The 25,988-nt window shown below is 46.9% G+C and overlaps 1 protein-coding gene and 1 long non-coding RNA gene across 2 annotated transcripts; both read left to right on the top strand.

The window, feature by feature from the left end:
* Positions 1-635: 635 nt before the first annotated feature.
* On the top strand, positions 636-18,525 carry LOC116734971 (serine/threonine-protein kinase TAO2-like). Its single transcript, XM_032586527.1, has 20 exons — positions 636-1,130; positions 3,713-3,852; positions 4,938-5,009; positions 5,126-5,227; positions 5,297-5,342; positions 5,410-5,506; positions 7,620-7,733; positions 7,833-7,924; positions 7,998-8,091; positions 8,207-8,288; positions 8,385-8,555; positions 13,758-13,967; positions 14,032-14,160; positions 14,229-14,465; positions 14,545-14,673; positions 14,752-14,955; positions 15,027-15,266; positions 15,349-15,570; positions 15,886-16,068; positions 16,141-18,525. The coding sequence occupies exons 2-20, from the start codon at positions 3,721-3,723 to the stop codon at positions 16,897-16,899; spliced, it is 3,315 nt and encodes a 1,104-aa protein (XP_032442418.1). The 5' UTR covers positions 636-1,130; positions 3,713-3,720; the 3' UTR covers positions 16,900-18,525.
* A 4,485-nt stretch (positions 18,526-23,010) lies between these two features.
* On the top strand, positions 23,011-24,849 carry LOC116734974 (uncharacterized). The gene is made up of 4 exons (XR_004342300.1): positions 23,011-23,114; positions 23,895-23,952; positions 24,518-24,606; positions 24,685-24,849. It is a non-coding gene; the product is annotated as an uncharacterized LOC116734974 (long non-coding RNA).
* The last annotated feature ends 1,139 nt before the right edge of the window (positions 24,850-25,988 follow it).

Genomic DNA, 25,988 nt, shown 5'->3' on the forward strand with positions numbered 1-25,988 from the left:
CAGGTTTCACTGGAGCGGTTCAGAGAGTGAAGCAGCCGGATGGGGATCAGTGGAGACCGAGGGGAAGAGCCGTTGGTTCCCTGGAGGAGCTGACCCCCGGCAGGGCAGAGGGAAGTCTCCCTGGTTAGGCTGCTGCCCTGCGACCCGCACTGGCTGTGGGGTACAATGAGAACAATCCAGCAGTATCTAAAATCACCAGCAGGTGTCACTGTTTGTTTTCCAAAAGGAACATTTCTTTGTGAGATGCCTGTAATTTCAGGAGAGGACAGGCGGTTCTGTCTGTAGTTACATCAACCAGTCCACAGCAGCAGGGAGGATTCCTGATGAACAATTCATCTGTGATTCCTGGTTCACCTGTCTAATATCCTGCTGTAGCACAAGATTCATGACCATCTGGTATAAAAAGGTTCATAGAAAAAAAAAAGCTATGGATCGTGGTGTAAATTAAACCTAATGCTTAGGGTTTAAACCCTAAACCCTAAACCTAGGGTAATTATAATCGACCCCAGATGTTCAGAGCTTCCCGGACGGTCACACGCAGCTGCTCTGGAAATGCGTGATTTTCCACAGCTTGCCTCGCAGCATCACCATCATCATCATCATCTTCTTCATTTCTAAGTAGGTCGGTTTATTTTTGAAGCGGAAGTCTCACCGGAAGTGGAGCTGGTGCCGCTCGGACTCCCGCCCCTGCAGTCCGTGCCATCTTGTGTTTAGCAGGAACAAAAAACGGGAGGAGGGACGGGTCCAGACGGAGGATGGGGTGCGGGTTCTAGGCCCACTCTAGGCCGGTTCGGTGGGTCAGTATGTCCGGACGGGAATATTTGCAAGGAAACATCAGCCACACCCCGCGGAGCAGCTGATGGTACCGTTAGCCTGCCAGCTAACGCGCTAAGCTATTAGCTCAGGAGCGGCGGAGACCGGAGCTGCGGAGCGGACAGTTAGAGACCCGCAGACCCTCCCAGAACCAGCGGCTGGACCGCAGCGACTCTCCAAAACCCAGAAGAACCGGGATGGACATGAACCAGGAGTTCTGCTGAGGGGAAACCCGCGATATGAGGATCGAGACTGGCTGCTAGCTTTGCTGCTAACCGTTAGTTTTTCGGTCCAGAGAGGAACCTCAAGAAGCTGCGGTGAGTTCGGCCACGTCCGGGTCCGAATCTGGGCCCAATATGGTCCGGACCTGGGGGCCAGTAGCGTCAAAACATGGGGCCAACCTGGGGTCCAGTAAGGCCAGCAGGGTCTCTAGTACAGAAGGTTTCTCAGCAGCCTAAATCTAATTTCTTCTTCCTCCAGGTTAGCTAAATGTTTCCGAACCACTGAACTTCGGTTCCTTCAGTTAAATCTGGTTTATCTGTCAGATTAGGCTAATAAAGATTAGTTGCATTTTAAAATATATTTTTTATGACCCTCTGAATAAAAGCAGTTAATCAGAGTGTTGGATGTTAAAAGCTTACTGTTCCCAAAAACAGATGTCCTGTTCATATCAATAAATTATTGATTTTATATTATTAGTCCCTGAAGCTCACAGGAACAGATTACTGAGCCAAGTGGAAATATTATGGGCATAAACATGGAAGCTCAGGTTGTTTTTATGTAGAGTTTTATTTCTTTCGTCTTCAGTGAGTCAGAGCAGCTTCACCAAACAGTGCTGTGCTGTTGTTGCTGACCCGGTTCTGCAGGTTTAGCATTTATGTTTTATTATTATTATTCAGATGCTTAGTGCTGTTTTAACCCTTCCTGACCTTTCCTTGTCGCTGTAGATGTCTTTAAACTAGATGTTGCTGGCTCTCTTAGCATATGATTAACACTGTTGGTGGGTGGGCAACATTTACTGGTTGCCCGGCGTTTTTCCTTTCCCATTCCTTATAATTTGTAGTTTTTAAAAGGCAGTGTAATAATTTTCTGCGATCAGCTCAGACGTTGCTTTCCATAAGTCATCTTCAGCTGCAAACAAAACCAAGCTTTCCCAGCCATTAGCAACAAAAGGGTTTATTTTCGGAGACGGCGGGATGCGCTCCAGTTCCTTACATCACTTTTTACTCTCAGCCTGTTGTCTGCGAGTGAAGACAAAAGCAAGTTAAGTTTTCAGAAATGTGATAAAAACAACTGAGCTTCAAACCGGCCGTGATCCGATATGTCAAAGGAGAGCAAAACCAAGATGAGAGACTCCAGCCCTGCTGTTTAGAGTTCATTGCTGCTGGTTGCTGCGTTGTCTCTGTCTCCGGTGATGTTCCAGCTCTTGCTTTGGAGCCGTCCTCTGTCTGTGAGCCAAACTCTTTTATACTTGTAGAGATGATAAATCTCCATTGTTAGCTTAGCGATCATTCTCAGCAGGCGGCTCAGATCCAGACATGTGACCGGCTGGAGCTGCTTCCTCTTTGGGATTTCCTGCGGCGGCGGCCCAGGCAGGAAGTGAAGGAGACGATGTTCTCCAGGATGTGAAGGGTTAACATGGCTGCTGTCAGAGCCGCAGCTCACTGGTCCCCATCATCGTTACTGGAACCAGGTCTTCAGTTGAACTGGAGGCTGCAGAGCTTTAAAACACTAAAGTCGACGTTGAAACTCTACCTGCGCCTCTTACCTGATCGACCCTCCTATTGGCTGACAGGCTGGAGCTCAGAGAGGAGGAGAGACCACGTTTAACCGGAAATACAGAAGAGAGTCAGGAAAATCCTTATTGTTCCATTCATAAAATCATTATCCATTCCAAACAGAAGTGACACGCTGTCGTCACTCAGAGCATCTTCAGCCACTGTGGGTCCAGTAGCAGTCAGTCTACCAGCGACTCTGAACAGTTCCTCTGACTGAAGACTGTTTTTGTATGTCGTCTCATGCTTACAACTGAATATCAGCTAATCCACCTCCTTTGCTTTTGCTGCTCCTGATTAATCTTTGTCTGGTTGTGCATTAGAGCGACGTTGGAGTAGGGGAAGAGAATTTCCTCTGGGGCGTAGGGTCAAAGTTCAGGGATTATTTGAGCCTCTGAGATGCTAGTCAGCTCATCTCAGTTGTAAAGACAATACCTTGTTGCCATGGCTACGCATCAAAACTATCAGAAAGTTAAACGGAGCGCAGCTGTCTCCCAGCAGCGCTCTGTTTATGGCACTAAAGATGGCCGCCGTCTCTGGATGGATTTCAGTTAAGATGCTGATTAACAGGAAGCCCAGCTACAGCAACGGCCGTTTGTGGAGCATTGACTGCAGCTTCTGACCCGGTTCTGACCAGGTTCTGTTGGCTGCAGCTTCTGACCTAAGTCACAACGGGTACCAGGACTGGTGGGTTGGAATGTGATGCGTTCACTGACTCAGGCTGCTTTCAGTTCATAATCATTTTCAGCCATTGTTTATTTTTACCGTCTGCCTTCTTCTTCTTCTACTGAAGTCTGACGCATGTCTCACGTTGATGATGCAACAATCAGGTAAGTGCGACTCTGAGTCTTTCAGGTTTTCCAGGGAGCGGTGGGAGCGAAGCCACTCGTCCAGGATCAACCGTTTCCGTCCTTGTTACCATGGAAACCTGGTCTTTATCTCTGCAGGAACTGATTTATGTTCAGGATGAAAATCATCAGACCTGCTTCAGTTCCTCCAGATTTTCCAACCAAGCAGAAAAAGTTTGGGTTCTGGAGACGAAGCAGGGACACCAACACCCGGCCGTCCCTGCATCGTCCCCACTGTCCTCTAACGTCCTGTGCCGTCCCCCGCCCCGTCCCCAGGTGCAGCCATGCCCTCCAGTGCGCGTGTGGGGAGCCTCAAGGACCCCGATGTGGCCGATCTGTTCTGCAGAGACGATCCGGAGAAGCTCTTCACCGACCTCAGGGAGATCGGACACGGCAGCTTCGGAGCCGTCTACTTTGTGAGTACTCTGTTTCTGGAGCGACAGCAGAACCTGAACCGATCAGGACCGGTTCCTGAACGCGGCGCTGCAGAACTCCATGTTTAACCAGGACCGGAGTGGTTTGGATCAGAACAGAGTTCTGATCAGACAGAGCAGAGGAGGCCTGAAAGTGTTTCTCTCTCTCTCTCTCTCTCTCTCTCTCTCTCTCTCTGCGTGTGTATGTGTGTGTTTCTCTATCAAAACTAGCCGAACTGCTACATCGCTTTGGTAGACTTAGTTCTTTTTGTTAAAGGCAGCAAATACCTAATTACGTTTAGCTCTTTAACTCTTACATTAAGAAGAAGAGATTGAAACGGGAGTTGCTGAGCGTTAGCGCTAGCCCACAGCGGAGAGGCTACTGCAGAGCAGCTGGCAGTAAAAAAAGAAACTATGCATTTATTTCTTACTATCTTCAACGTAGAGCCTTTAAAACCACTAAACCAATAAAATCTGAATATGTTTCCATAAAGTCTCTGGTGCTCTGAACGTTGAGCTGAAGTTATGATTCTCCCAGATATTCACCTTCCAGGTTCTCAGCCACCAGGATGGGAAAACCAGAACAGGTTTAAAATCAAGCAACTTACCAAGTTATAACTTAAATAACACATAACTTGTATTGAGAGCCACTGCAATAAATCAATGTTTATGAGGAATTTTATTAAGCGGAGTCACTCATTAAAACTTGTTTTAATTTAGTCTTATTTTTTGTGAAGGTGTAGCAGAGATTAGATCAGTGACTCGGAACCAAATCAGATCTAAACAACATTTGATTCTTAGTTTGACTCTCTGGGTCTCAACAGTTAATTCACTGAGAAAACCTCTGGTTCTGGTCTTGGTTCCGGTCCTGGTTCTGGTCCCAGTCTCGTTTGTGGTCTCGGTCCTGTGTGTTGTCCAGGTTCTGGTCCCGGTTCTGGTTCTGGTACCGGTCCTGGTTCTGGTCCCGGTTCTGGTTCTAGGACGAGTTCGGGTCCCGGATTTAGTTCTGGGACCCGAACCAGGACCGGTTCCGGTCCTGGTCTCGGTCGCTCCCCCTGATTGGATGTTTGTCTTTCGTGTGCCTCCAGGCGCGTGACGGACGCAGCAATGAGGTGGTGGCCATTAAGAAGATGTCCTACAGTGGCAAGCAGACCAATGAGGTAACAGCGCCGCCCCCGTGTGATGTCATGAGTTCCTGAGGCTGTGGCTCCACCCACCAGGGTGCTCTGAGCTCACTTCCTGTCTGCCAGTAACTGCAGCATGTTGTGATGTGCAGAAATGGCAGGACATCATCAAGGAGGTGAAGTTTCTGCAGAAGCTGCGACACCCCAACACCATCGAGTACCTGGGCTGCTACCTGAAGGAACACACGGCGTGGGTAGGTACCGGCTGCCGTGTTTCCGCCTCCTTCGGGTCGATCCCCGCTAACTGTCTGTCTGTCCCTCAGCTGGTGATGGAGTACTGCCTTGGCTCGGCCTCTGACCTCCTGGAAGGTCAGTTGAGCTCTGCGTGTCGGCCATCTTGTCTTCCTGCTGGGTCTCACCTTGTTTCTGTCCTCAGTCCACAAGAAGCCGCTGCAGGAGGTGGAGATCGCCGCCATCACCCACGGAGCGCTGCAGGGTCTGGCTTACCTGCACTCTCACAACATGATCCACAGGTACAGCTGCTGCCTAGCTCCGATAGCACTGTTAGTGCCATTAGCGCCATTAGCTCCTTTAGCGGTGCCAGCTCTGTTAACTTCTTTATCACCATTAGCTCTGTTAGCTACTTCGGCTCTGTTAACGCTGTTGGCTCCGCTAGCTCCTTTAGCGCCATTAGCTCAGTAAAGTGTGTTAGCTTCTTTAGTTCTTCTAGCAGTGTAAGCGCTGTTTGTGCCGTTAGCGCCATTAGCTCCGCTAGCTCTATTAGTGCCGTTAGCTCTGTCAGCTCCTTTAGCTCTGTTAACACTGTTATCTCTGTTAGCTTCTGTAGCGCTGTTAGCTTCTTTAGCACCATTAGCACTGTTAACACTGTTAGCTCTTTTAATACCATGAGCTCTTGTAGCCCTGTGAGCTCTGTTGGCTTGTTAGTTACATTAGCTCTGTTAGAACTGTTAGCTCTATTAACCACATTACGTTCGTTAGCACAGCTGGGTTTCTTGAATTGCCTTGTTCAATGTGCTTATAAATAAAATCACCTGCCTTGCCTTTAGCTCTGTTGGCTTGTTAGCTCCATTAGCTCCATTAGCACCAGTTGCTTCAGTCTCACCTGTTGAGATGTTCCTCAGGTGATGAGCTTCAGGCTGGTCCTTGCAGATGTTTGGTGGAAGTTCGGTCCAGAACCGTTCCAGAATCTGTGGTTGAGGTCGGGTCAGTTGACCTGCTGATGTCGGACCCTGGCTGGGTCAGGCCTCAGATCCTATCCTAGCAGAATCCTTGAATAATATTTATTACAAAAGCTGTTTATCAAACATCAATACTTTTGGTTGCATTTTCCATTGAAAGAAAATTATGTCAGCAATAATTTTTCCCTGTTTACAAATAATCGGTTGCATCACATCAGTCCAAGGGCCATAAATGGCCCCCGAACCACACTGTGGACACCCCTGATTGGAGCTGTTTGTGCTGAGAATGTCTTCTGGAGTATGAAACATGAAACTCATCTATAGCAGTTATCATAATAACTTAATGGAAGCAGATTTTTCTCCTTTTTTGTGGACATTATTTACAGTCAGCGCGACATCTGGCTGTTAAATGGTGGATTTCTCTGATTGGTCCAAATCTGCTCCAGTCCTCCTCTGGAGGAGCTGCGCTGCTCACTGCCACTGGCTGCCGGCGGTGCTTTGACTGGGCCGTTTCTTACCTGATCGTTCTGATGGCGTAACCGCCAAGGAACAGCATGAACCGGTCCGACGGGTTCTGGTGCAGGAACCAATCAGGGGAGGGCTGCTCACCCAGATTCATGTTTTCTCGCGGTTCTGATGCATCGGAAAATCAAAAAAACTGACTCGCAGCCATCAGAGCTTCTCCAAACCGTTTACATCCTGGGAATACGGCGCATCAAACCAGGCAAGGCGCCAAGTTCAGGCGATGTCTGCAGAGCCAGAACAAGAACAGAAATACCACCGTGAATACCCCACGCTCCTCATGTGAGATTCAAACACAAAGTGGTTCTAAAAGAGATGATGCAAAGCTGTAATCAGACGTTAATATTCATGAACCGATCTCTTCAAAAGGTTTCCAGAGATTCAGTTCCAGAAACACCGAATGATGTCTAAATAAATCTGTTTAACTGCTGCCTTTTGGCTATTATCAGTTTGTTTGACATCGTTCTTCTAAAACCCAGACCATGGCCAGCTTATCGATCCGGTTCTGTTTGCCTTCAGAACGAGTCCATCTGCCTTCAGTCTCCTTGTCTTTCCTTCAGTCGCCGTTTCCTTCCCGCACTGCGAGTCAGGCAGAACGTTTTCAGGTTAAGCGGGGGAGTGATGCATTCGCAGGATGTCAGATAAACGACACTAGCAGTGAATTTGGTGCAGAAAGTTTATTTTACGAACAGCGATGGCTGCAATGGAGCCGATTCAACCATCGTAGATTAAATACGTGTCGATGCTTCGCTCGGTCCTGGTACCAGGGCGGTTCTGTCTGGGCTCACTCTGGTGTCTGTGGTCAGAACCTCTCACACCATCCACCACCATCTGATGTCCATCCTGGTTCTGCCACAGAGAGAGTTCTGGTTGGGTTCTGGAGGATCCCTGCAGCCCGTCTCTAACAGGTCAGTCTGTGTTTCAGGGACGTGAAGGCCGGGAACATCCTGCTGACGGAACCGGGTCAGGTCAAGCTGGGCGACTTTGGGTCGGCCTCCATCGTGTCTCCGGCCAACTCCTTCGTCGGAACGCCGTACTGGTGAGCTCTGACTATCCGGTCGCGTTCTGGCCCAAACTGGTCATGAAGTGTTGTGCCAGCCTGACAGGTCGGTTCCGTCTGACCCGGTCTGCGTTGCAGGATGGCTCCAGAGGTGATCCTGGCCATGGACGAGGGTCAGTACGACGGGAAGGTGGACGTCTGGTCGCTCGGCATCACCGGCATCGAGCTGGGTGGGTAAAACCCGACCCGGTCCCCATCTGGGCGGAACCGTCGGGTCCTAACGCATCTCTGCTCTGTTCCCAGCTGAGAGGAAGCCGCCGCTCTTCAACATGAACGCCATGAGCGCCCTGTACCAGATCGCCCAGAACGAGAGCCCAGTGCTGCAGTCCAACCACTGGTGAGACGCCGTCCGTCCATCGGACCGTCCGTCCAACGGACCATCTGTCCATCCAATAAACCGTCCTCCCAGTGTCCTCTGTCCTCTCAGTTCCTAACACCTAGTGCCCCTGCAGGTCCGACTCGTTCCGCAGCTTCGTGGACTCGTGTCTGCAGAAGATCCCTCAGGACCGTCCCACCTCAGACGTCCTGCTGAATGTAAGCCCTCTGGTTCTGGTTCCTGTTCTGGTTCTGGTCCCTGTTTGGGTTCCGCCTGTGGTTCTGGTTCTGTTTAGCCTCTGCTGTCTCCTGCAGCACCGCTTCCTGAGCCGCGAGCGCCCGCTGACGGTCATCATGGACCTGATTGCGCGGACGAAGGACGCCGTGCGGGAGCTGGACAACCTGCAGTACCGCAAGATGAAGAAGATCCTGTTCCAGGAGACGCAACAGAACGGGCCACCGTCCGAGGGCGGCGACGACGACGAGGTACGACCCTCTAGGACAGACTCTGACCCCTTGGAGCACTGCGATTGGTCCGTGCAGCTCTGGAAGGCCCGCCCACTGAGAGAAACCATGGTGTATACAGAGTTTCCCTCAGCAAAGCTGCTCAGCCCGGCGGGCGGTCCACCATGTTTTTGTAGTAAAAGATGTTAAGTGGACAGGAAAAGTAACAATATTACTGGGTAATTATATGTTATGGGAAAACATGGCCAGTGAAACGATATTTAAACCCACAACCTGTCTTAGAAACAACAAATCAAAAAATACAATTAAAATAAATATGAATTATTTGCATTTCTGTTTAATCCAAATGAAGTCAGCGGCTCCATGAGGCCCTCAGGGCTTCAGGGGCCATAATGCTAATATTTTAACACAGAGCACAAAGACATAAATGTAACATTTATTTATTGAGAGATGAGCAACAAACGGAGATTTAATTTAATCCTGCTAATGTGGTTTTAGTAGCTCTAACATTTCTGTTGAGTTTTTAATAAGAGTCACAGAAACAGTTTTAGTTTCTCAGATCTCTGCGCTCATTAACTCTGTCTGACTAAGTGGACAAAGCATTTGATACGGTTTGATGCTTCGTATAACCGGAAAAATAATAATAGAAATAAAAATAAAATAATATAAAACCAGAGTGAAAGCTCCTCACCGGCTGAACCTGCATGATGAGGTTAGCGCTGGTTCGATTACAGGGAAGACAGCGCCACACGCTGGGCAGCGAGTTGAGATGGAAACGCCCCACATCATTCTTTGTTCACAAAGATAAATCATTCTCACCTCTCCTCAACGCTCCTCTGAATTCACTACTACAAGTTATTCCTGCGGTTCATAGAGCTGCACAACCAGAGTAGGGGTTGAACGACTACATATTTTTTAAGGTCGACTACATCATGATAATAGTCGAGTCGATGTCGACTAGTCGCGGTGACGTCATAGTGACGTAAGCGCAAAAACCCTTCACAACTACTTGGAGGCTTTATTAGCTATTTTCACGGCAAATATTGACACCCCCCCCCCCCCCCCCCCCCCACACACACACACACACACGTACATTTCATGAATGAAGTTACTGACAACTGACTGGATCGAGCCGGTTGTTCAGGAGCTAGCATTAGCGGATGCCTTTTCAAATGACTGTGCATCGCGGTCGTACTTTTGTTGTACTTCAGCACAGCTTTGCAGATTTTGCATGTTACGGTAGTTAAACCAGAAGAGTCATCTTTAGTGAAATATTTCCACACTGTTGACGAATTTCTACCTGTTTGACAAGATGCGGGCTTGTCCTCGATCTGTTTTGAAGACGCCATTTTGTAGCCAGTGTTCTGTCAGATCTGCTGTCAGAGTGTCATACATTCTGACAGCTGATCTGATGACACTTCTAAGCACAAAGTGTCATTCTTAGCACGAACTCACGGCTATATATATGTCAGACAAGTATACACTGTCATTACCAACTACAGGCTTTTATTTAATCAGCAACATAACATCATAATGTATTAGTTAGATCGTCGTGACAAAGACACTCGCGAGCCGGCTAAGTGACATCCTTAGCGGGAAGGGGGCGAGTTTTAGACGGCTCGTGTTTTGTAGTGGACTGCAGCTGCAACTCCATCTCCTTTTAAAAACACTGTAAAACCACAAATATGCATCCATCTACATATCATTTAAACTAATGTATTAACTTATTTTTCTTGTGTCTTGTGACGTATACTGTGCTGTCAGATCAGCACAGGCTGTCACCACCGGCAATCACATGACTGCGACTAGTCGACATGAAATGTAAAAACTCGCGAGACGTCCTAGAGTCGACTAATTGGTTCAACCCCTAAACCAGAGCTAACACGGCGGGTTTGAACTCTGACCTTGATGTAGAGTTCTCTAAAGAAACATGATTCCTCACAGGAGGTCGATGTAAATATCCATACAGGTCAGTCGGCGTCCAGTTTGAGTGGAAGGAGGAGCGCGACCCCTGCTGAGGTCAACTTAAAAGATCGAGCAGCCGCAGCGCGCTGTGATTGGTCCGCTCTGCTGCGCGCTGTGATTGGTCCGCTCTGCTGCGCGCTGTGATTGGTCCGCTCTGCTGCGCGCTGTGATTGGTCCGCTCTGCTGCGCGCTGTGATTGGTCCGCTCTGCTGCGCGCTGTGATTGGTCCGCTCTGCCGGATTTAAATGCATAAAATATAAACCTATCTTCTATAAACCTGTATTTTAGGAATAAATCTGCAGCCCAGGACAACTGAACCATGTTCCTCTGTATTTCTTGGTTTTGCCTCATGAACATCATGTTTTATGTCAAGTTTTCTATGGATTAAGGTCCAGAGATTGTGCTGCCTCTCTGTTATGTGAATTCTGTTGGTCTGATGGTTTTGCTGCCTGCTGTGAGTTTGGGCTCATTGTCTTGTTGAAACAAACATTTCCAGGGCATTTCCTCTTCAGTATTTAGCAACATGACTTCTTCAAGTATTCTGTTGTACTCAAATTGATCCATGATCCCTGGTATCCGATAAATAAGACCAACAACATGAGAAACATCCCACATCATGATGCTTGAACCACCTTGCTTTATCGTCTTCACCGTGGCTGAATTCAGAGTTTACAGAGTTTGACAAACTGTCTGTGGCCCTTAGAACCAGAAAGAACAATTTTACTTTCATCAGTCCATAAAATATTACTCCATTTGTTTTTATGCTAATCAATATGTTCATGTTGTAGCCGCTTCAGCGCATCATTTTTTAACAGTGGGACTTTGTGGGGCTTCCTGTTGGTAGCTTGGCTTCACATCAACGTCGTCTGATTGTTGCAGAACTCGGACCCAATCGCAGATCTTCTGTGATCCTCCTGGAGCTGATCATTGGCTGATCATTGGCTGATCGCTGGCTGATCATTTTCCATTTTGGTTATTCTTCGATCCCTTCCAATAATTTTTCTTTTTCTTTCTCAACTTTCTGGTTCTGGCTGCTGTTTTAAAGCATTTGATACCATTTTAGCTGAACAGTCCATCATTTTCTACACTTCTTTATAGGTTTTCCTCTTTTATTAAGTTTTGATCAAAGAACGCTTTTTTTCTGAACAGTGTCTTGAACGACCCATGTTACTCTGTTGTTCAAGAACAAATCCACATCCAGCATGTCAGTTGCCTTGATCCTTACATAAGGGTCACCTGTTCAACACCTATTTATTCACATAATCAATGACCTCACTGATTGAACTCAGCACTGCTATTTTTTAACTCTCCTTTCAGTTTCTCAGCAGCAGGAACATCAGGCCTGTTGGGTCTGTTGGTTTTCTAGACCTTTACTAAACTTCTAGAAACTTACTGCAGTTGAAATTCAAACAAAAACTGATTTAACTTGCTAGTGAATTGGGACTGCTATTATTTTGGACACAACTGAATCGCAGAGGGGGATCGACCTAGCAACAGAGCTGACTGAGTTCTGATTGGTTAATTGCTCCTGGCTCCTCCCCTCAGCTGGAAGGTGGAGAGATGGGCTGGAGACACGATATTCTGCTCACAATACGATATATATCACGATATTCGGCAAACTGTACGATTCAATACACTTTTATGATTTTCTGAAAGATTTTAGAGGGACAGAGGGATTTTGATGACATTTTGTGTTCCATAGACTTGGATTGAATTAGTTTTCAATTGGATTTAATTAAATGAAAACTGATTAAAAGCACCAACTACACAATACCTGGCTCTGATTGGACAGAGACTAACAGCTGGACAAAATGAATTTAAGATGCAGTGAGAAAATTAGTTTCTGTCATTTAATTCATGTGGATCTGACATAAAACTCTTAAGTTTCCACAGTGATCCAGGAGCTGAGTGGGGCGATTATCAGCCTCTGTAGACTCTCAATATGCAAATGATTGCACTTAATTTGTTTCTGTCCCGCATACTGTGGCTGCGTTTTAGACCCTGAGTCAGAAAAACAAAATCTGATTTGGAAAAATGTTAATTTGTTCACTGTGAAACCCTCAAATATTCATAACGAATGGTTTTGATAATTTAGAATGACAATATATACCGTACATTTCTTACACTGGTGTAAAAATATTGCAAACAGTTTTATAACATTAGCATGAAAAAGAAGGCAATTCATCATTCGCTTTTGACAAAACATCATAGGTCAAAACAAGATGCCAAAAGTGTATAGTTGTGTGGGGGGGGGATGAAAAAAATTTTTTTGGACTGTAGGGAAAAGACTTTTCTATGTTGGCTCCCGGAGTTAGCCGTGGCTGTAAGCTGTTTACTACTAGCTGCTGGGGGGGCGGCTCTGCCTCACCCCGTAGTGATCGACTCCTTGCAGCAGCGCAGCGCCGCCGTTCCCCTGCTTGGATCTCTGAGTAGCTGCCTCTCAAACTGCAAGGATCTCATCGTTCTCTCAGTCTCTGATACTCTGTCAGTTGCTAATAAGAATGATCGATCCGCCATCATGACAATCCTCACTGCGCCCAGACTGCGGCTGTAGGTTTCCCCTCTTCGTTTTCAAAACAACGCGCCACTGCATGCAGCTCGTTCATTCTTCAGGTAAACCTTTATGTACAGAACAGAAACCACTAAGCTAAAAACAAATTACGAAGTGGATGCCACCAGTCGCTCCGATATCCAAACTTTGCATTAATTTCGCAATCTCACCGCCGTTACCGCTTCTCTTTCAGTTACTTGCGCAACTTTACTTTGTTTCTTAGCAACAAAATACAGCCCATCGTTATTTATTGAAGATTTGAGATTTCCAAAAGCAAAATAATCTGATGTTGCGTTTCGTTTTTTTACCTTTGGAAGCTCATTCCCTTTCACATAACCGGAAAAGCCTGTTTTTGACATTTCTCTGACATTCAGAAAAATATGGTTTACTTATTTCAGCATAACTCCGGTTTTACTTGGCTTATTAACACAATTTAAAAACTGGTGTGTAGTTAATAATGTGCACTTTAAGCACAAGTTGAAAGTGAGACTGGGGGAGGCGGAGTCTTGCTGCTACGCCGTCACAAACCAGACATGTTAAGACGATACAAGCCTGTGGACCCCTATGGTTTAACGTATCGATACTCAGGGAGGAAAAATCGATAAATATTGTAGAATCGATTTAATTATACAGCCCTAGTTCTGAGGTACCAGAACCGGGTCGGGTTGCTGTGCCGCCCTCATGGTGTGTGTATATGTGTGTGTTAGGAGGCAGAGCCCTACCTGCTGCAGGGCGGCACGGTGAACAGCATGGAGAGCTCCCAGTCTGTTCCCAGTATGTCCATTTCAGCCAGTTCCCAGTCCAGCTCCGTCAACAGTCTGGCGGACGCCTCCGACGACAGCAGCGGCGACATGGCCATCCTGCAGGAGGGCGAGAACACCGTCACCTCCAACAGCTCCATCATCCACCGCCCCACGGTGAGCCCAGGGGTCGGGTCGGGTTCGGGGTCGGGACCCTCTCTAACGCCTCCCTCCTCTGCAGGGTCAGGACAACATCTACGACGACCCGTACCAGCCGGAGCTGGAGCAGCCGCAGGCCCCCTCCGCCGGGCGCCGCCGGGCCTTCTACCGGAACCGGGACCACTTCGCCACCATCCGGACCGCCTCCCTGGTAGGTTTCAGAGAGGACGGGTCCCGGCCCGTGTCCAGGCGGATGTGTGACATGTCGCCGTCCCCCAGGTGACCCGTCAGATCCAGGAGCACGAGCAGGGCTCGGCGCTGCGGGACCAGATGTCCGGCTACAAGCGCATGCGGCAGCTGCACCAGAAGCAGCTGCTGGGCCTGGAGAACAAGCTGAAGGCCGAGATGGACGAGCACCAGCTGAAACTGGACAAGGAGCTGGACACCCAGAGGACCGGCTTCTCCGCCGAGCTCGACAAGCTGGCCCGCAAGAACCAGGCCGTTCTGGAGAAAGAGGTCCGCTTCGGCCGCTCGTCCGGTCCCGCTCTCGCTCCCGCTCTCGGTGCCTGACGTCTCCGCTCTGCGCATCCTGTAGGTCAAAGCCGCTCTGGCCGAGGAGAAGAAGTTCCAGCAGCAGATCCTGGGCCAACAGAAGAAGGAGCTCAACTGTCTGCTGGACTCCCAGAAGCGCCAGTACCGCCACCGCAAGGAGCTGCTGAAGGAGGTAAGAGCCGGAGACGGAGCAAGAGACGGCCCGGCCCCTGATCCGGTCCTGATCCGGGTCCCCTCCCCTCCGGAGCAGGAGCTGAGTGAGAACCAGTCGACCCCCAAAAGGGAGAAGCAGGAGTGGCTGATCCAGCAGAAGGAGGTGATGCAGCAGCTGATGGCGGAGGAGGAGGCCGGCCTGCTGCGGCGCCAGAGGCAGTACTACGACCTGCAGTGCCGCCAGTACAAGAGGAAAATGCTGTTGGCCCGCCACAACCTGGAGCAGGACCTGCTGCGAGAGGTAAGGCCGCTCCAGAACCGCTGCAGAACCCGATCCGGACCCGCCGCCTCATAACTCTGCTGTCGCCCCAGGAGCTGAACAAGAAGCAGATCCAGAAGGACCTGGAGTGCGCCATGCTGCTGCGGCACCACGAGTCCACCCAGGAGCTGGAGTTCCGGCAGCTCGGTTCAGTCCAGAGAACCCGGGCCGAGCTGATCCGGACCCAGCACCAGACCGAGCTCACCAACCAGATGGAGTACAACAAGCGGCGCGAGGATGAACTGCGGCAGAAACACGCCGTGGAGGTCCGGCAGCAGCCCAAGAGCCTCAAGGTAGCCGGGTCAGAACCGTCCTGGAGGCCCGTGGGCCGGGCCGGCACCCGCAGAGATTCTAACCCGTCTGTGTTCATTTCAGTCCAAAGAGGTCCAGATCAAAAGGCAGTTCCAGGAGACCTGCAAGATCCAGACCCGGCAGTACAAGGCGCTCCGGAACCACCTGCTGGAGACCACGCCCCGGTCCGAACACAAGCTGGTTCTGAAGCGGCTGAAGGACGAGCAGACCCGGAAGCTGGCCATCCTGGCCGAGCAGTACGACCACTCGGTCAACGACATGCTGTCCACGCAGGCCGTCAGCAAGGCAAGCCGGTTCTGACCCAGTAGCAGCTTCCCAGGGTTTCAGCCTGGCGGGCCCCCAGGCTTTAATTACCCCTGCCAGGCTGAGTGTTTGTTTTAAATGGTTTTTATAAACCAGTAGCAGAAGCAGACTGGTTAAGTTTATAGTTGTGAGAAATGCTCAATTTTAAATGATTGTATTTTATCACATGCTGTCTTCCAATAACAAAGTTATCTCATCAAATTTTCAAATTCACATTTTTTAACACAAAACCATTTGGGCCGCCGTAGCGCCCCCTAGCCAAACCTGCAGGTTCTGACCCAGCATTTGTCCCCGCAGCTGCGGCTGGACGAGACGCAGGAGGCGGAGCAGCAGGCGCTGCGGCTGCAGCTGCAGCAGGAGCTGGAGCTGCTCAACGCCTACCAGAGCAAGATCAAGATCCACACGGACGGGACGCACGACCGCGAGGCACAGGAGCTGGAGGCGCGGGTGGCGCTGCGCCGCGCGCTGCTGGAGCAGAGGGTACGGCTCCGACCCCGTCCCGACCCGTTACCGACCCGGTTCTGACCCGTTCTGACCAACCTCTCCCCGCAGATCGAGGAGGAGATGGTGGCGCTGCAGGCGGAGCGGTCGGAGCGGATCCGGACGCTGCTGGAGCGCCAGGCCCGGGAGGTGGAGGCGTTCGACTCGGAGAGCCTGCGGCTGGGTTTCAGCGGCATGGCGCTGGGCGCCGCCGACGGCTACCCGCCGCCCGGCCCGGCCGCCGGTCCCGGAGGCTGGCCGGCCCGGCCCGGCCCGCGTTCCGGCGGCCACTGGAGCCACGGCCTCCAGAACTCGCCGGCCGGCCCTGCCTGGCGCGGCCAGAACCACGGCGGCGGCTTCGGGCGGGCCGAGCCAAGAGCCCGCGTCCCCTCTCACCACCAGCAGCAGCTGTACCAGCACCACCAGAGCACGCCGCAGCTGTACCGCGACGAGCGCGACGGCCGGGAGCGCCAGGCCCGGGAGTGGCCCTCCGGCGGCGGCGGCGGCCACTACTCCCAGCATGCCCGGGGCCTCCAGCAGCTCTCCTACCACGCCTCCTCCCAGTCGCTGGCCGTGCTGCCTCCCGCCGTGCCTCCCCCCATTTCCTTCTCCTGCTCCTCCCCCGGCTCCTCCTCGTCCTCCTCGCAGGGCGGCTACAGCGGCGGCCTGGGCGTCCGCGGCCCCAGCCTGGCCCTCAGGAACAGCCCCCAGCCGCTGAGGCGCACGGCGTCCGGAGGCCCTGGCGGTGGCGGCGCCGGCGACGGGGGGCTCAGCCGGAGCACCTCCGTCACCTCCCACATCTCCAATGGCTCCAACCTGTCCTTCTCCTGAGACGTCCGCCCGCGGCCTTCCCAGGAGCCACCGGGTGGCGCCGCAGAGGGGCCACGAGGCACTCAGCAGCTCCTGGGAGTCAGCTGCTGTCTCCAAGTGGTCCGAGGAAACGGCGCTCCAGGACGCTCCACCAGGCGCTTCACGCCACAGAAACCCAGGAGTCTTTAAGTCTCTGAGGAGCGTCTTGGAGCTGCAGCTCCTCCAGAGACAGCGGGCAGTTGGCCCTCAGGGACCGGAGATGAGAACCCGACGGTCCGGTCCAACTGAAGGCGATGTTCATCAGAACCTCAGGAGGCCCGGTCCTCAGACCGTCGATCCCTCGTGGCTCAGAAGCCGTGACATCGTCAGGAACCCGGATGTTCCTGACGAGTCGTGTTGCTGAACCAGATATCTCCTCTCGGGTCCCATTGTTGGTTCCGACCCGCTGAGTTGCACAGAGACCGGGGCAGAGCTGATGTGGACGTGTGTAAATACGGGCGTCCAGCAGGGGGCAGCGTTGATACGGCTGCTGTCCTCATCCAGGTTGACCCAAAACAATCGGGTTCAGAACCTGGGGTCGTCTGCAGGTTTCGTCCTTTCTGGTCCTCAGTCAGAACTTTTCTAGTGATCCAGTCGGATCCGGGAGGACCCAGATCAGTGAGCAACATTAATCCTCAGGATTAAATAAATAACTTCAGCTGGATTATTGATGATGTAATTCCTGCTGGCTGCAGATCAGGGCTGTAAAAACACTAACAGGATCATCTGACTGAGGATCCAGCAAACCGGGAATCCTGCACACATGTCCTCCAATCAGAGGACAGGTGTTTGGGGGCGGGGGTGTATACGCATCGAACAGGTCTGTCTGCCTCTGCAGGTCAGCCGCTGTACAGTGAACATGATGCACACTACCTATTTATAGAGCTGACAGCAGGTGAGGCAGGAGTCCTGATGGGGGCGCTGTTCAACACTGATTGGCTTTATTATTGTTGTACATAGAAGCACTAACTGTAAGACTGTAATAAGTAATAATTATTTTGTCACGTGATTTAAGCCAATTTGTACTAGAAGCAGGCAGACGCCATCCCATAATAACTACTGCAGCAGTCGGAGTATTTATGTTAAGATGTCATTGCCTATGTTGACCACTAGGTGGGAAATAAATGCAATGTTACTGTGATAGAACTATAAGAATTAAATATTTCCAGGACTACATTTCCCAGCATTCCCAGTGAGGTCTCAGGGCGGGGCTGTGACTTCTCCTCCAGTTGGTTTGGAGCCGGTATTGAAGCTGGAGGGTCCGCAGTGCAACAGACTTTAGATGAGTTCACTACATTCGTGCCATGTTTTTATTCTTCCTTCCTGGTCTAGTCCAAGTTTTTCCCTGGAGCACTGTAAAACACGGAGCCCAAAGAGATTAACGATCAAATAATCCTGTGGATGACTTGTGATCAGTATAGTCTGTAATTTGTCCATTCATTTTGGCTAAAATAATGATTGTTGCCTTAAGATTAAATATTAATAATGTCAAAAATATTGGCAAATATTTGAATTAAACTGAATCTTTTTTTCTTTTTTTACATTTTGTTTATAAACTTTTAGCTTATTTTTTCTCCATCTGCTAAAATGATAAAAGTCGTATGCTAATGAATAAAAACCATTAGAAAATTAGTTTCTAAAGTAATTAAAATAGAAATGGAGGCTGAAACAAAATATCACAATAAAATGTTTTAAACAAAAACATTTGCATAAAGCAAGATATTTATATTTAAAGAACTGAGAAAACTTTGATTTACATCATAAAGAGTTAAATTAAAAATTCTAAAACTGTCTTTAGATCTTTTTTTGTTGTTTTGAAGCAAGCAAATAAAATAATTTGATTTTGTTTTATATTTTCCAAATATGGCAATATCTCTGAAAATAGACAAACCATTGAGATGTGATTTTGATTTAAAGTAATTAAAATAAACATCACAATAATGAAAAACAGATGAAGCCATATACAATTTGATTAATACAATGTTTCCAATGTATTAACACCATGATTTATGTATTGAACATTTGTCTGGTCACAGTTCATCCACAGGATTATTTGTTTTCGCCTCCTGCCGTTTTTGCCCCTCTGGGCCTCCGTAGCAGGAATCTGCTCCGTGTTTCCCACAGACACCTCATAGTCAGAGTTTTTTGCACAGAGCCTCCCGGCCGTCGCCGTCTCCACGTGTCATGTCTACCTCATTTGCACTGAGAGAATAAGAAAAATGTGGAGCGGATTCCAGAGGAAACGGTTATTTCCTTTTCTTTGTTTTGGTGTTTGTGCAAATGTTGACTTGGCGATGGGTGAAAGGACAAACGGACACATTCCGTGTTGGACAGAAAGACACTGTTTGGATGTCGGGAGTCGGAATCTGCTGGCCTCCATGGATGAACTGGACTTTTTGTTTCAAACTGTGAGATTTCATTTTGCCAACTTTAGTTTAATGCGGATCCTGAGGCGGTGAAACGCTCAGCTGCACCGCAAAACGAGTCAAACCAACTTAGAGCTGCATTTCAATCAGCCACATGTCTTTCTGTCTCACATCTGCTTTTAAATGCAGTTTTTATTTTCTCCACTGTTCTGATGAAGGCATCATTTAAACTAACATCTAGGTGTTTTACTTGAATCCACAATGAGAGGTTTCATTCACGTTAGTTGAAAACTGGGACATTTCTGAGTTCCCATTCACTCATTAAAATCATTCCAGCAGCATTTCTTCATAACCAGCTCATTCTGGAGATCCAGGGACAATCTCACATCCTAAAGTTGTTCAATGTTGAGAGCCTGCTGCTGACTTTGTGTTTGAATCCATGTTTTGCGGTGCAGCTCCGTGAAAACCTCAGCACGGTTCCCTGCTGCTGTGATGATGGCGACCAGCAGGAGGCGCTGTGAGGAGGACGATGTGTGAAATGGAGAATGAGCTGTACGAAACATAAAATACTTTTGGACAAATAAAAGAACAAAAACAGAAGCTGTTTTATTTTGAAATCTCTGTTAAGTCACTCGGTGGCGGGAAAAGTCACATTTAAAACAAAAGAAATGATTCATCAGAGCTAAAGGTCTATTTCGGGTAGGCTTCGTCCTCTAAGGCAGCGGTCCCCAACCTTTTTAGTGGCTCGGACCGGTCAGCCCTTCGGACCGGGTGGGAGCGTCGTAAGTATCGAGTCCGATGCTGTTGTTCGGGAGGGGCAGGGTGCGCGCAGTACTCCGATGTTGTTTTGTTACTCATTCTGCTGCAAGTTGGTTCAATTTTGACAAGACGTAACCGGTAAAATCCGGTTTAGGATTTTAAAAATAAATGATCCGGAAGTAGTTTATTATTTCTTGCGCGGCCGGTACCAATTGGTCCACGGACCGGTGGTTGGGGACCACTGCTCTAAGGCTATCGCTAGCACTAGCTAAGTCGTGCGCGCGCTCTCTTGTTATGTGCCGCGCACGTTTGTGCAGACGTGTTATTGATGGTGTCATTTACACCAGGTGAGTCTTTCTCCTATTAAAAGAGGATAATTTAATGTTAACTTTGGACAAAACGTTTGGCTCTTTCCTCCTTAAATCTTCCGAGTCCTCAGCAAGTGGCGGCGGCGTGCGCTAAAGTGAAACAACAACAAAGCGCGTTGACGTCACAGATCACAGAGTTTAATCTCATACAAAGCAATCAACAACAAAACTGCAGAGGAACAGAGATATGCATTTTTCTCATAAAAATAAAGACAGACAAGGGGAAGACAGACAAACACAAAACAAAGACGAACAAAAAGGCAAAGACGCGTCTTTGGAGAGAGCCGATGTAAAAAAGGCAAAATGGTGGCCGCTCTCTATATTTTTTCTCCTGACACGAAATCTTATAGTAAGGAGGTGTTTTTCTATTTAATTTATGCACTCAAGGCATTCCTCTTGTTGACCAACTGGAAACTCCCTTAAGCACTCAGAGAAACTTGGAACTCCCCCTGATCTACGCAAAGATCAAAGGGCCATCTGGCTTCTGGTGAGGATCGCTGGCCCTGACCCCCGTGGCTCCCACGGTCATTCTGAGTACAGAACAATCCTGAGATAAGACCTCACAGATACCTGTGAAATCTATCCAGTGCCTCTGCCCTGCCGGGAATGCTAATTTTATGGCTTCGTGGTTTGGCCTCACAGCAGGGAGGCCCCATTGAGTGATCTGCATTTTGGCCCCTGTTTGTCTGAATGCCTGCTCATCCGCTCAATCCCAAATGCTCGACACAAAGCTGTTCCAAATAAGAGTGTTGAATATACCTTTTACACATGTCGTAAGATTAACTGTATTAAGCACTAAAAATAATCATTTTTCCTTAACACTCCCCAGAGAAAGTGGACCGGTACCGGACTGATTCTGAGCCTTCAAATGATTTTAACAGAAGTTGATGTAAAAATAATGTTTTTAGCCACTAAATGATTTTGCTCAGCAGCAAACAACATAGAGCAGCTCATCATGTAGCAGCTTGTAGCCTGACGGAAAAACATTTAGCTAACAACGTCAAACATTGACAAGTTTTAATTATTCTTATTAAACACGGTTTGAAGCCAAAATAGCTCAGAAATATCCAGAGCCACCATGAGAATCAACTCAGTTTCACACAAAGACCAAATGTTTAGCTGTTGAACTGGACCGGTCCAGGTCGCTATCAAGTTAGCAGCTTCACAAATCTTTTACATTACATTACCAAGACACATTAAAACCTTTATCTTGGCTTTTTTCTATTCTTCCAATTTCTTTTCTCCCTCCCTGAAGGATCAGTCCTTTTTTGAGACATTGTTTTGCTAACTTTACTTCTGACCGGACCTTTGGACCTTTGGATGTTCTGAACCGCAGCTCGTTACCGGGAAGCTTGGGGTACCTACCGCGGCCACCAGGGGGCCCAAGAGCAATTTTTCTTTTCTTTTAATCAATAAAATAATTTCTACATACATTATAAAATATATAAATTATTGTAAAAACAAATCATTTCATAGTGAAATTGTGTGTTTCTGATATTATAATGACATAGAAATTATTACACATGTATATATATATATATATATATATATATATATATATATATATATATACTGTATATACTATAAGAATTAAATATTTCCAGGACTACATTTCCCAGCATTCCCAGTGAGGTCTCAGGGCGGGGCTGTGACTTCTCCTCCAGTTGGTTTGGAGCCGGTATTGAAGCTGGAGGGTCCGCAGTGCAACAGACTTTAGATGAGTTCACTACATTCGTGCTATGTTTTTATTCTTCCTTCCTGGTCTAATCCAAGTTTATATATATATATATATATATATATATATATATATATAAGCTCCACTGAGGGGGCCTTTTAGTGGCCCTGGGGCCCTAAGTGGCTGCTTAGCTTGCTTATGCCTTGGGCAGGCCCTGCATTTACACGGCAGCTTCCTGGTCATCTCTGTGCTCATTTATTCGGTTTTTCCTGTGTGACGTTTCCACGTTCTCTATGACCCGTTCTGTTCTCGGAGTTCTGACAGAAAGACAGAGACACGTTTCCTCAGGGGCCGCCCTGTGACAGAAGGGCCCCTTCTCCTCTCTGGTCTTCTGCTGTACTGGAGGCCGGGACTCTAGACTGAGACTGTCTTTGTTATGCAGCAGATGCTTGCTGGTGGTGGTCTGGATGGACCCAGTGAGATTTAGACTACATCCTGCTACACTAGCGATAGCCTTACAGGGCGAAGCCTATACTCATAGAATCTGGGTTACAATATATAACCAACGGTTTGTGCTCTAGTTATTATCATGATCCGGTCTGACCTCTGACCTTAACATTTTTAGAACCAAAACTGTGGCGGCCATCTTTTCTGCATTGTGAAAATGAATCAAGTTTCCTCCTGACATTATGAACACATGAATATAAAGCAGAACACTGTGCTCAAAATAAAAGTTCATTATTTCGTTAATTTTTTTAATTTGATTTTAATCCTCAGAAAATGAAAGTTTGTCTTTAAAGCAGTGGTGTGTACAGTCGGTCCTCTGGATCCTCTTGGTTTGGATCAAATGACTGCAGAACCTGCCGAACTTTGACCTGCTGAGGAGGAAGTTCCTGCAACCAGAGACTGAACCGGTCTGGTGCGCAATTCTGTTCCCCTGTGAAAATCTGCCCCCCTGTGTCGGGAGCGCGCATTGCAACCAGAGAGGCGGATCTGACCATTTTCACGGCGCTTCTGATCGATTTCTCGGTAAAAACAACTCAGTTAATCATGTCAAGCTTGTAACATTTAGTTTAATCTGCAGCTGTTGTTTACAAAATTGTAAAAATAATTAAATAAACGAGGTCTTTTTACGCTGTTTTGTGTTATTTTAAACGCCAAGAGAATCGGTCTTTTTCCAACTTTTGTCACTTACGCCTGACAGAAATAAAAGTCAGTCACCAAAACACAGTTTTCCAACACGTAGTGTGTATTTATAATTTTTTATTGCTGATATAAGAGGATGGCTGAAAGCATGGCACAAAAATTAAGACTTCCTGAAAAGACGAGAGTGTAGACTTTCTGGTAAATCCCGTTCTAATGTAAAATATGACAGATTACTGTAGTAAGGACATTTCTAGTATACTACAGGCTATCTATCACACATAACAATATTTGATAATTTGGCAACAGTTGCTCTTTATTCCCAAACGTTATGGGGGGAGGAGAGGAGAGAATGGATATTTCAGCTGCCTGAAATAATCTGTTCCCCTCCATAACATGGGAACAAATTAATTCAGCAACAATCTTTAACTGTGTTTATTCCTCTTATCATCAACAATAAATCATGCAAGTTTGGTAACATTTGATCATTATTTGACAAAGTTATGAGGGGGGAACCATATATTTTTGTAACCTAAAATAATCCGTTCCCCCTCCAAAATACAGGAACAAATTAATTTACCAGCAAGTCTTTAACTGTGTTTACTCCTCTTATCATCAACAATAAATCATGTAAGTTTGGTAACATTTGCTCTTTATTTGACAAAGTTATGAAGGGGGAACCATTCTGGGAATCAACAATCATCACCACCACTGGACTTTAGTGGTGTAACGGATACACTATTTAAAATAAATTAAGAGTTTTCTAAATTAAGTATGACAGATTGTTTATGGATGTTTGTCTGTTTTGATTAGTATTTTTTGTTTGTTTGTTTGATTTAATGGTATTTACACTTTGTAATGTTTTGGTTTTTTTTTTGTTGTACCTCTTGGGCTGCCGTAATTAATGAGGGCGGGCCCTTTAAAAGCTGGTAGTATCTCATGCCAATCAACGACCTGAAGCTGAGTAGCATGTAGAAATCAAGTGTTCCCCAGTGAAAGCAGCAAGGTACGTTTTGTTTTGTTGTTTGTATTGTAAGTTTATGTTTGTATTTTAATATTTGTATATGTTTTAGTTTTCACGGTGACTGTGGTGACTGAGGTGACGAATCACCCGAAGAAAAAGAAAAATAAAAACGCTAAATTCACCCGTCGAGACTGGCTGGATAAATTCAACTGCTGGGGAGCTGCTACAAGTGGTAATAAATGTTTTTAAACTCTAAAAACAATCTATATCACACTTATCGCATAGATAAAAACCACATGAAAACTGTGGAATGCCCACTTTCTAGGTGATCTACCCACAAGAGAAAAAGTCTTTGTCCTTGAATCCACTGGGGGAATCAAAACAAGACATCCAGAAATGTTTGCAAATCGCAAGGTATGGTTAAAAATTTAAGTTTAACTCAAGTATGAAAATCAAATAAAGTTGTTCTTATTAATATATCTATATTTACAGGGCATTTATGAGGAAGAAGGGGTGCAATGTCTCACGTTGGACATGTGACCCAGTCAAGCATCCAAAACAACAAGATAGTTCATCATGTGGTGGATTTTCACTGAAGGTTTCAGACATATTGTCACACAGTGTATGACTTTAGGATTTTGATATATATTTTGAGACATGTACAGTGAATTACTTTCTTTGTTACTTAAATTTAAAGCCATTAAATGAAGCTGTTCATTTCAGTTTGCAGAAAAAATCTTATCAAAAGAGGTTGTGGATTTTCCTGTTTCCAGAGAGGCGGATAAGTTTCCACAGCATGAGACTTATCCTTAACAGTGGTGAGGATAACATTAATATTCTTATTTTGAGTGTTTATGACAATTGTTATCATGATTACTATTATTTGTATGTTTGGCTAAAACATCTGTACTTAGCCAAACTTAATACATTAACATGGACTCTGAAAACATTTATTTAAGGAAATTGTTTGTCTACAAATTAATAAGTACAATCATTTTATTTTCTATATTTTTTTTCCATAAATGACTGTGTTGGTGCTTAGCACATCCTGTGCAACAGTTTCATACACACCCACATATATACGGTCACGATTGTACATGTATAATCGTGTGTGTGTGTGTTTTTATACTTTTGTTGTTAACAGAGGACCTAAAAGACTTGTGTCACTTCTGTGGAGAGATGGAAAGTGACCTGGATGTGAACTGGGTAGGAAAGTTTTTAAAATTATTCAAAGACTTAGTGTTAGTAAACTAAATGAAGAGGACAAGTTTCATCTAATCTTATCTTGCGTAAACAAGCTATGATATGATCCTCCAGCAGTTGGAATATAAGGGAATCTAAAATGATTGATTGTATATTGTAATTGTAAAGACATATTTTTCTAAAAAAAACGGATATTTTTGGTTTCTTTCCTAGATCCAGTGACGTGTCTGAGGTGGTTCCATCATGCATGTGTGGGAAGTCCACCAACTGGAACAACTTATCACTGCTTTGCCTTAGTTGCCTTTGTTCCTGAGATGGCTGTGGTGTGCTTGTTTATGTATGTTGTTTAATGGTTAATAAATTACATTTTGAAAACTGTTTGATATTTATACTTACAAGACTTTGATATAAGGCAGCTATGGAAAAAAGTTTAAATCCCAAGGCCCCTCATCTTTGAGAAATGAAGAGCAAATGTTTCCAAAGCAAAGTTAAACACTTTCTTGTAAATTAATTTGTTCCCGTGTTTTGGAGGGGGAACGGATTATTTTAGGTTACTAAAATATATGGTTCCCCCCTCATAACTTTGTCAAATA

The sequence above is a fragment of the Xiphophorus hellerii genome, chromosome 16 (genome assembly GCF_003331165.1).
Source record: "Xiphophorus hellerii strain 12219 chromosome 16, Xiphophorus_hellerii-4.1, whole genome shotgun sequence".
NCBI lineage: Eukaryota > Metazoa > Chordata > Actinopteri > Cyprinodontiformes > Poeciliidae > Xiphophorus > Xiphophorus hellerii.